Below are 11,578 nucleotides of genomic sequence, written 5' to 3'. Positions count from 1 at the left end.
GAACGAATGTGACTAGAAACACCACAAAAATGACAAACATAACAAATTTAGAAACATCAATATTTCTAACAATAGATCTAGTCTCAGATTTTGATTTTTGCCTCAACAGAGAAGAATTTGGTCTAATGTGATCAACAACGCCACAAAGATGACAAGTAGGCACAAAAACAGATTTTTTTTTTTTTTTGCCCTCTAACAGGAGGTTTAGACATAGGTTTAGAAACTTCAACATCTACATGATCAAAATTTTTACACCTTTGTCTAACCTAGCAAAATACGTATTTTCTTTATAATTCCTCTTGAAAGGAGGTTGAAAAAATTTGTCTTTAGGCTTAAGAGAAACAGTAACAAATCTATCATCAACAATAGGCTTAGTACTAGTCAAATTTTCAAGTTTAGCTTTAGACTCAGCTAACTCTTATTCCAAGTTTTTCATCTTTTCATCAACAAACGGATTTTTATTTGTTGGACCCGTTTTGCTTTTCATCTTTTGCTTCGGGTCCAACAATAGGCTTAGTACTAGTCATGACTTCGTATTTTCATCAATTTGATAGTAATGGTGATTTCAAGATGGCGTATACGGTATTGGTCTTGTTGTTAGAATTTGACTTTGTCAATAGGACAAGTAGCTGTCATTGTTCCGTTCTTTGAATAAGGTATTTATTATGCATTTGTTCTGTTCTTGTAGAGGCTGCTTATAACAGTTGGTACCTAAATTATAATCATTATCCAAGTAGCCGCATCAGACTAATGTGGAAAATTTTGAAATCAAAATTTCGAAATTGCATTCTTCCAAGAGTGGTTACATATTAAGCAAAGCAATGGTAAGTTACACGAGCAATTTTGCAAACAGTGGCTAAACTATGGAAACAAACTATATATATAACATGTTTTAGACAAGTTATCCAACCCGGTCCTTAAGGGATTTACAAATTTTTCAGTATAGTGCATTACATAAGCTTTTCATCATTTACTCTAGCATGGAAGGTTGGCCGCGCATGTACATTAATCGGGTTGCAAAAACATACTTGAACAATTAAGCACACTATATAAAGAAAAAGTGATACTAAAAATACAACAACTTTTAAAATTTTCCATCGCAAAAAATGTAATTCTGACAATCATTTATTATATTTTTTATTATGTTTTTTAAATCCATTAATTACATTCATTTTAATAGCAATTTATAAAACTTATATAATAAATTTTTTAACATTCTCCATTAAGGTGACATATGAGGTGAGAGTACGGAAAAGGAAAAGGAGAAGAGGAAGAAGAGGAGCTTCTTGACCGCCATTACAATACTGCCCAGACAGAGTTCGAGTCTCCACTCTCCCAATGGAAATAGATTATAACAGTTTCCTCCCTCAAAATATCCCCCACGTTGACTTAATAAGAGCTAGAGTTTCAATCCTATTTTTCTAAAAACTCCCTTATAATTATAAATTATAAAATTAACCCCACAATAGATTTACTTAAATACCCTTCCTTCTAATTTCTTTTTCTTTTTCTTTTTCTTTGATTTAACAATAATATACCAATTGCCTCCACTTTGTGTGGAGGCTGTGGGAGAGTATACATGTATTGAGACGTTGCAACTTGCAAAGGATTTTTGAATGTCTCTTGGCAGTCCTGCTAAAATTAATCTCTTCTTTGACACTAAAAATCTCTTAGATTGGCTGAGAATTAATTCCTACAACAATTTCTTATGCCAACCTAAGGGGCGGAGCTATGCAATAGGGTGGGGGGGCCATCCCCCCCACAGTCAATGAGAGTATTTATTTCACTAGTTGATTTTATCTTCTTTTTGAATACTTCTTTATTATTTTGTTTAATGAATAAATTTAGCAAATAAATGAATGATTTGTTTAGCACTAGCATTAAACTAAATATGCTTAAGGCTTAAGTTTATGGAAAAATCACACCATACATAGCCGGCCAGTGTACGTGGTTTTTTCAATAAATTAAACTAGATAACTCTTCCGGCACCATAACCAAAATTGAGATTAATTATAAAATTTTATCCTTGACTTAGTCAATTTACCAATATCAAGTTGTTAAAATTATAGTAGTCTTTATTAAGTTGAACTGGATCAATTAATTTAACGACTTTTGCTTTGATGGTTTCTTAATGCCTTCATGCAGGTAACTCCTGCAAGCTTCCTTGGACCAAAACAATGTATTATGGGAAACAAGTCGTCACTGACTGGGCCAAGATTTGCGCTCCCAAGTTAACTAAGGAAGTGGTCCGATTTCCCAAGGTCAAGCATATCTGCTTTGACTCCCAATTTGTCCAACTTTCTAGCTTTGGAGTCTTGATCACTTGCCAAATCAAACCTCTTTTAATCTAAAAAATTACTATTACTGAAAGTGGCAATTTTGTTTAATTAGCAATGCAAAAAAATAATAATAATAATTTGTCTATATCCTGCCGAACTTTAATAATATCTAATATCTATAACAATCTATATAAATCCAAAGCAGATTGACTTCTGATTGACCTTATGATATTATGTCACATTACTTTCCAGGTCTTTGCTAAAATATATGGTTTCATGTATAAACAAATACATAATAAATGTCTATAGCTACCATAATAAAAAAATTCATACTTAGACAAAAAGAAAAGAGAGTAAATTAATCATATTAAGTTAAATTTTTCTATTCATTGCATGGACTACTGACTAGTTTTAAATTAGTGTCATGGAAACCATTTTGAAGAACCACCATCCACTATGTTATTGAGTACTATTTAAGTTTATATTTGTATGCGTTCTTTTGAAAATTATTTAACAAGACCCATCTCAAGAACCTTGAAACTTAATTAATTGGCATCTCATGACATTTATAGTAAAGAGTCTAAATAAATCCAAGATTCAAATCTAACTCTATTATTTCTTGGAGCAATCTAAAAGATATGGGGGATAAATGATTTTTTACATGTTATAAACAATTAAATATAATGCAACATCATATATATATATATATATATATATATCTTTAGATTCCTCAAAATTTTAAATTTTAAGCAAAAAAAGATTCCTCTCATAAAAAAAAAATTATCAATTAATTGATTCAATACAAATTTTGAAAAAATTATAACTCTGGGGTATAGGAATTGAAATAAGGTATTTACGCCACGGGTCATACCCATGGCCGAGGAGGCCACTATCGTGTCGAGGAGGTTACACGCTCGAACACTAAGGCCACGTCAGTGGCACGTTACTAGAAGAGGTCATACTATAGAGAAAGAGTTTCAAGAAGAGAGTTAGCCCTGACATGACTGAAGGAATGGTGGCTGCCACCACATTTATTACATCTCACCAAACCTCCTGACTGCATTTATATTGAAAAGACCCCTGAACTGTGCTATCTTGGCTACCCCTACTCACAAGGGGTTTGGGAAGGTGTCTGATGGGACAAACACTCAAGTAGTGGCCAAGACGATCAACAAATGGAGGCCCAAAATCATCTAAAGGGAGTTATATAATGTAAGAAACCCTCCAGGGAGAGGGGATCGGAAAATCTATAGAGAACACATTGTAGCAACAAGAACTGAAATTGTATCCCAAGTCCAAAAGAACTATATTCAAGAATCATTCTCCTCGGACTTCGCCGAGGAAGGATTTCCTTGCTTAGAACTTGTCTTTCTTTGCTTTCTTAATATTTGTGATCCACTATGTGTGTTGCCTGATCCATTGAAGCCTAACTTTTAAGCCCACTCTCTACAAATTTATTGTGTTGGGCTCTTTGGGCCTGGATCCTTCTACCTCTTGGGCTCAAAAACCAAAATGCCGCCCTTACAACTAGCGCTGTCTGTGGGAAAGGCTTGAGTTTTAGTAAGTTTAACGTCCAACCATGGTACGATCGGGGCAAGACCGAGAGGAGTCTATTGGTTCCCAACGTTAAGGCCAATTCCTCAACCTTGAACGAAAGAGGGACCGCGAGGTTAGTGTGCACACCACACATACTAGTAGGAGCCAGTTTCGAGGCGAGAGTTATATTTCTCATGAGGAAAATACCATAAGCATGCAATTGGAGATTGATCGTCTTCGCAGGAGGCTACACCACTAGTGACAGAGAAGGACTCCTTCAAATTCTAATCCCTCCTCTGATAATCATGGAAATGGTAGCTACAGGCCCAGGTCCAGGTCTCCTCCCAGAGAGTCTTTTTCGTACGGGGAGGATCGTCATTATAAAAGGAGAAGTAAGAGTCCATCTCGCGAAGGTGCAAGCAATGATTCTATGAGTAGGGCTTTTAACCGGATCTCCAAATCATCGTTTACGCATAGAATTGAAGGGGGAAAGATTCCTCAGCGGTTTACTCAGCCAACATTCACCATATATAATGGCAAGACGGACCCTGTGGAGGATGTTAGCCACTTAAACCAACGAATGGCTATTCACTCCCAAAACGAAGCCTTGATGTGCAAAGTGTTCCCATCCAGTTTGGGGCCCATGGCAATGAGATGGTTCGATAGTCTGAAGGAAGGTTCTATTAGCTCCTTTAAGGAGCTTACTAGGGCCTTTGGGGCTCGTTTTGTGACTTACAGTAGGGTTCCTTGACCCTTGGATTCCTTACTGTCTATGACCATATGAGAGAGGGAGATGTTCAACGAGATAGATGGGAACTTTGATGATGTGGCTATAAGGACTTTCAAGGTCAGCTTGCCTGCCGAGTATAATCTGAGAAAGTCTTTGACTAGGAAATCTGTTAGGAGCATGCGTCAGCTCATGGACCGGATTGATGAGTATAAGCAGGTCGAGGAGGACCAGCAATAGGGAAAGGGGAAAGCTAAAGTGGTCCCTCAGGATAAAAGGGACTTCAGGTCGGATAGGTATAATAACAACCAACCTCGGAGAGACTTTACGAGGCATTCCTGGTCTACCACTACTCAGGTACTCAGTACTATGTTCTAAGAGCCAGTACACCAAATCCTAGAGAAAATTAAGAACAAGTCGTACTTTCAATGGCCGAACAAGATGGGAAAAGACCCCACGAATCGTAACCAAAGTCTTCACTACCAGTACCACAAGAGCGGAGGCACACCATTGAAGACTGCAAGATGTTGTGGGGTCATTTGGAGCAATTGGTTAAAATTGGGAAGCTAAAGCAATTCTTGTATCAACCCAATGAGCATAGTAGTCAGGCAGGGTTAGGGGCTCAAAGAGACACTTCTATAAGACCCTTTTTAGGTACAATTAAAGTCATTCTTGCTACTTCAGAGAGAACGGGTTCTCGGCCATCCAGGGTGCTATCAATAGCTCAGCCATTTATCGAAGACTTACCTCCTGATTCGAAGAGGAGTAGAGTGGAGGTCCGACCAACTTTAAGCTTCTCCAATGAGGATAAAGTTGGAACCTTGCAACCACACAATGATGCCCTGGTGGTTACCCTCAGGATAGGAGGATATGATGTAAAGAGGGTGCTGAAAGATCAAGGCAGTGGTGCAAAGATCATGTATCTTGACCTATTTAGGGGACTAAAGCTGGGGCTCGAGGATCTAACCTGCTATAACTCCCCTCTAATAGGGTTTGATGGGAAGATTGTCTTCCCGAGGGGCCAAATTAGACTACCTATTCAGGCAGAGTCAGAAGTCGTGGAAGTGAATTTCATCGTAGTAGATACCTACTCCCCCTATACTGCTATTGTGGTAAGACCTTGGCTTCATGCCCTGGGAGCCATGTCTTCCACCCTTTACTTGAACGTGAAGTACCCATCGGGGGACCGGGTCGAGGAGCTAGTCGGAAGCTAGTCTGTGGCTAGGCAGTATTAGATGGCCACAATTAGACATCAGGCTGGAGGTGAACCCTTCGGGACTGCCAAGCAGGATTTATAGCAATCAAGGATGCCGGTGTTATCTACAGGGGATGTGGCAGAAGGGGCAAAATGCGAGCAACTAGAGAAATTTGTTATTGGCAACAATAAGGAAAAGTTCTTTCAGGTAGGAGCTTGCCTACCTCCTCGGAAGAGGCAATAGCTAATGGATTTTCTTAGGAAAAATATTGATGCATTTGCATGAAGCACCTACGATGCCCCTAGGGTAGATCCATATTTCATTTGCCACCATTTAGACGTCAATCCATCTGCCATCTCCAAGAAGCAACCACCTCGGCACTCATATAGGGAACATTCTAATGCTGTCAAGGGGGAAGTACTCAAGCTCAAGTAGGTTGGGGCCATAAAGGAGGTATTCTACCCTGAGTGTATGGCCAACATAGTCGTGATAAAGAAGAAAACTAGGAAGTGGAAAATGTGTGTGGACTATATAGATTTAAATAAAGCTTGCCCAAGAGACCCTTTCCCCTTGCCTCGAATAGATCAATTAGTGGACGCTATTGTAGATCATCCTCAGATGAGCTTTTTGGACGCCTTTCAGGGTTATCATCAGATACCGTTAGCTTTGGATGATCAAAAAAAAAAAAAAAAAAAAAAAAAAAAAAAAAAAAAAAAAAAACTGTTTTTCTTATACCCACTGAGAATTACCATTATAAAGTAATGTCTTTCGGATTAAAAAATGCAAGGCCTACCTACCAAAGGATGATGACTAGGATGTTTGAACCTCAATTGGGCAAAAATATTGAGGTGTACATAGATGATATGGTGATAAAGAGTAAAGTAGAGTCCGAGCATATAGATGACCTCGGGAATATTTTCGAGATACTAAAGAAACACAAACTGCGCCTTAATGCCACTTATTGTTCTTTTGGCGTAGGCCTTGGCAAATTTCTAGGTTATATGGGAAATCGAAGTTGACCTTGATCAGATTAGAGCCATTAAAGACCTGTAACCTCCTTGGAATCCCAAAGAGGTCCAAAAGTTAACAGGAATGACTACCGCTTTAAATCGATTCATTTCTCAGTCAGTGGACAGGTGTAGGCCCTTCTTCCAGTTGTTGCATAAATGGAAAGGATTTGAATGGATGGAGGAGTGTTCCTCAGCCTTCCAACAGTTAAAGGAATATCTTTCCCGGCCACTTCGATTACATCACTATAGCCTCGCATGCGATGAGTCTGGTACTAGTGCGGGATGACTATGGGGTGCAAATACCAGTTTATTATGTGTGTAAATTATTACATGAGGCAGAGATTCGCTATTTACCATTAGAGAGGGCCATCTTGTCAGTAGTGCATGCTACACGGAAGCTCCCACATTACTTCCAGGCTCACACTATTGTGGTTCTAACCCAACTCTCTCTCCTATCACTGCTTTGGAAAGCTAATTACACAGGGAGGGCTGCAAAATGAGCAACGATCCTAAGAGCCTTCGATATTAAATACATGCCTTGCACCTCTATAAAGGGCCAGGTCCTTACCGATTTAGTAGCTGACTTTACCGAGCCTTCATTTGAAGAAAACGGTGAAAGGCCGAGCATGGATAGAAAATCAGTTTGGATGATCTCCTTGTAGTGACCTCTATCTTGAAAGGTGCATGTTGACAGTGCAGCAAACCAAAGGAGATCAGGAGTGGGGCTGGTTGTAGTGTCTCCTGAAAGGATCATCATTGAGAAATCCTTAAACTGTGCTTCTCAGTCACGAACAATGAGGCTAAGTACGGGGCTTTATTGGTGGAGATGGCTATGTTTCAGAAAATGGGAGGAAGAATAGTGGAGATGTTTTCGGATTCGAGGTTGGTTGTAGGCCAAGTAAAGGGAGAATTGGAAGTCAAGGATGTGAGGATGCAAGAGTACCTGAACCAGGCTAGGCTCTTGCAATCAGGATTTGACTCTTTTTTCTTACACCAAATCCCTAAAAGTAGAAATACGCATGTTGATTCTCTTGCCACTCTTACAACCTCCTCAACATAGAGTCTACCTCGGGTCATCTTGGTCGAGGATCTGTGCAATCCTACCGAGATGAAGAGGGAGACGGTCTAAATTCATCAACTTAGAGACCTAGTTGGATGGATCCTATTGTCCTATTCCTTAAGGATGACATCTTGCCCAAGCAAAAAGGGGAGGCTAACAAAATGCAAAGAAAGGCTCCCCAATTTTGGCTGTCTGAGGACCAAAATTTGTACAAGCGCTCTTTTTCTAGGCTATATTTGCTATGCATCCATCCTGAAGCAGTGGAGTCGCTCTTAGAAGAGTTGAACGAAAGGATTTGTGGAAACCATACAAGAGGTAGATCATTGTCTCACCAAGCCCTTACTTAGGGATATTAGTGGCCTAATATGCAAAGAGAAATACAAGAATACATGAAGAAGTGGGACCATTGTTAGAGATTCGCTCCCAACATTCATCAACCAAGGGGCATACTTAATCCTCTATCTAGTCCCTGACCTTTCGCTCAGTAGGGCTTGGACATTGTAGGGTCCTTCCCCAAAGCAGCAGGAAACAGGAGATGGCTTTTGGTCAGCACTGATTACTTTACCAAGTGGGTTGAAACCAAGCCACTGTCGAACATTAGGGACTTGGATGCCAAAAGGTTTGTGTGGAAGAACATTGTCACTCGGTTTGGGATTCCTCATACCCTCATCTCAGACAACGAACTTTAGTTTAATGGCAAAACTTTTAGAAGATACTATTGTGAATTGGGTATCACGAATAAGTATTCCACTCCAACTTATCCCTAAGGGAATGGGTAAGCCGAAACTGTCAATAAGGTCATAGTGAACGAATTCAAGAAGAGGTTGGATGATGCAAAGGGCAAATGAGGGGATGAGCTTCCACATGTCCTCTGGACGTATCAGACTACCCCTCGTAGGTCAACAGGGGAGACCCCCTTTTCAATGACTTAGAGGGTTGAGGCTGTGATTCTTCTAAAGACTAGATTCCCAATGCTACTAGAAAATAGCCTAGATCTAATTGAGGAGCAGAGGGAAAGTGCCATGGTTCAATTAGCATACTATCCGCAAAAGCTCAAACAGGGGTATGATTCAAGTGTAAAGTTAAGGCCATTGGCCCCTGAGGACTTGGTATTGAGAAAGATTGTAGGTACTACAAAAAACCCAGCATGGGGGAAGTTAGGGCCCAATTAGGGAGGGTCATACCATATCACTTCAGTAGCAGGCATAGGTGCATACTTCCTAGAAGATCTAGACGAAAAGTTGTACCACAACCTTGGAATGTAAATAACCTGTGAAGGTACTATTATTAATAAAAGGCAACTCTGCCATATTTTTATTTGTGACATTATGCGTTGCGTCAATTACCAATATGAATATTAAACAAAACATTGGTCATGTCTAACTCCTCGGACCACATACCTTGGGTAAATTAATATTTTTAATTAACTATATGAATATTAAATAGAACCTTGGTCATGTCAGGCTCCTCGGACCACATACCTTAGGTAAATTAATATTCCTAATTACTTGAGTGGATATTAAGCAGAACCTTAGCCATGTCTGGCCCCTTGGACCACATATCATAGGTAAATTAATACTTCTCATTATTTCTCTAAGTATTAAACTGAACATTGGTCATGCCTAGTCCCTCAAACCACATACCTTGAGTAAATTAATACTTCCCATTATTTCTTTAAGTATTAAACAGAATCTTGGTCATGTCTGGCTTCTCGGACCATATGCCGTGAGTAAATTAATACTTCCCATTATTTCTCTAAGTGCTAAACAGAACCTTGGTAATTTTGGGTCTCTCAGACCACATGCCTTGGGTAAATTAACATTTATAACCATACAAGCCTACTGTGGAATGAGGTGCTAGGTGAAATTCAAGGTAAGGTGGCCTTCTGGGATTATACACCCTGGATAGACATGAACTTCACTATCATTTGAGGTTAGGAAGAAAATCTAAAAGTGCATTTCATCCTTTAAGCTATTTACCTAAGGTACACAAAGTTTGTTTTTTGGGTTGAGTTACTAGGTGCCAAGGGCCATGGACAAGGTAAAGTTATCCAACTCCACTGCTAACTACATGAAAGGTAATAGTTGGACTGTTAGTTGCCAGAGTAACTGTTAACTTTAGGGGTTAGAATATATCCTAATCAAGGTGATAGCCACTTTTCTTACTATTTACATGAGAGTAATTTATATGAATTAGCAAAAATTCATTACTATTAGCTTTTGTTAAAGTATGGGTATTAAACCTTAGAAGCATCATCAATCTAAAATCTCAACAAGGGGCAAAACAATAACTACAGTCAACCAAAGACAAATATTGCAAGAAAAACAAAGTCCCACAAAAGCAAAAGTCTATGTCTTTCCATTAATTAAGGAAGGAGTTACATCTCAAACATGGCAAACTGCCATAACAAAGGAAAATTTCATATAAAAAAATAACAATAAGTAAAAGAAAAAGATCCTAAGCTATGTCTTGGCTAGAAGAAGGTCATCTTTGCTGCCTGGCAGGAGACAGGAGGATTGATGGCCTTAGGATCAGCTTCCTTGGATTTGGGATCAGCCTCCTTTGCCTTAGGAGTAGCATCCTTGGCCTTGGAAGCGATATCCTTGAGCTTAAGAGTAGCCTCTAGACCCTTGGTCTCTGGCAGGGGATTGACCTCCTTGCCCTTGCCCTTATCCTCTGGCCGGGAACCACCCTAGCCAACCCCCTTACCCTTAGCCACCTCAGCCCCTTGGCCTTGGTCACCAGCCTTGCCAAGTCCTTTAGGAACCTCAGCGGGAGGAAGAGAGGCCTAGGTGATAGAGGGCTACTCAAAGGAGGTTGGTGCAGAGGCAGCATTAGGAGGGAATGCAACTGGAACTTCACGGATGTCCGCAGGGTAGTAAATGTTCTCAGCCTTCCTCCACTTGAAAGAAGTGAGGACTCCTGCCAGATTGAGTGCCTCTGCCCACTCTTCCTTGCAATAGTCTCTACAAACCTCCACCAGCTCCTTTGCCAAATGGATCTCAGTCTCCTGCACCCCAAGATCATAAGATGCCTACTCCGAAGCCTTTGCCACTTCCTTGGCCATCCGAGCAACCTCCTTGGCCTTCCCAAGCTCTACCTTCAAGTCCGAGAACTGCTACTTAGCCGTGGCCAGCTCTATTTTAGCATAGTGAAGCTTCTTATGTTGCTCCTCAGCCTAGTCTTGGGTGTTCATGAGGCCGGCCTCAGCGCTCCTTCTCTCCCTTTCCCCCGCCATATGCTTCGTGGACAACTCCTGGTTTTTCTGCTCCACTGCACCCAGGGCCTTGCTGGTCTCAGCACAAAGGATAGCCTCGACCCTGGCTTCGTTGCGGGCGTCTTTCACCCACTCCTCAGCCATGAATACCTCCTGGACGACCTGAGCAAAAAAAACAAGGGAATTCTATGTTTAAAATATTCAGAAAAAAAAAATGGAAAATGGCAACCTATCATGACAATCTAGCATAACAAGAAGCTTACCAAAGCTAAGTCCCTCTTCAAGGTCAGAAAAGAATCCTATTGCCTCATGGTCTACAGCGCAGCCATATCTTTGGGTAGTAGTAGGGGCTGCTTTAGGGCCTTAGCCAAGTTATGGACGTGCCCTTTCTAGAACTCCTTAATGGAGGAGCTCCATGGTATGGCCGCCCCCTCCAGCTCTAGTCGGGGATCCCACACTAGGGTAGGAGGGCGTACCTCGACCACGCTATGGTCCTCCTTGCTTTCAACCAAGGAGGCCATCTCCTGGCCCTTGGCCATCTTTTACTACTTGG

At 40.5% G+C, this 11,578-nt stretch overlaps 1 protein-coding gene across 1 annotated transcript; it reads left to right on the top strand.

Annotated features, from left to right (window-relative positions):
* Nucleotides 1–5,066: 5,066 nt before the first annotated feature.
* LOC115964956 lies at nt 5,067–5,756 on the top strand. Its single transcript, XM_031084174.1, has one exon. It carries the CDS (start codon nt 5,067–5,069, stop codon nt 5,754–5,756), a length of 690 nt encoding a protein of 229 aa, XP_030940034.1.
* Nucleotides 5,757–11,578: the final 5,822 nt, after the last annotated feature.

Source organism: Quercus lobata, chromosome 10, assembly GCF_001633185.2.
Source record: "Quercus lobata isolate SW786 chromosome 10, ValleyOak3.0 Primary Assembly, whole genome shotgun sequence".
NCBI classification, from domain to species: Eukaryota; Viridiplantae; Streptophyta; class Magnoliopsida; order Fagales; family Fagaceae; genus Quercus; species Quercus lobata.
The sequence above is the reverse complement of the archived record's forward strand: the minus strand, read 5'-3'. Positions and strand labels throughout refer to the sequence as shown.

What these genes read in the sequence shown, in the direction of transcription:
- LOC115964956 (XM_031084174.1), top strand. Translation starts at nt 5,067, where the DNA reads ATGTTGTGGGGTCATTTGGAGCAATTGGTTAAAATTGGGAAGCTAAAG.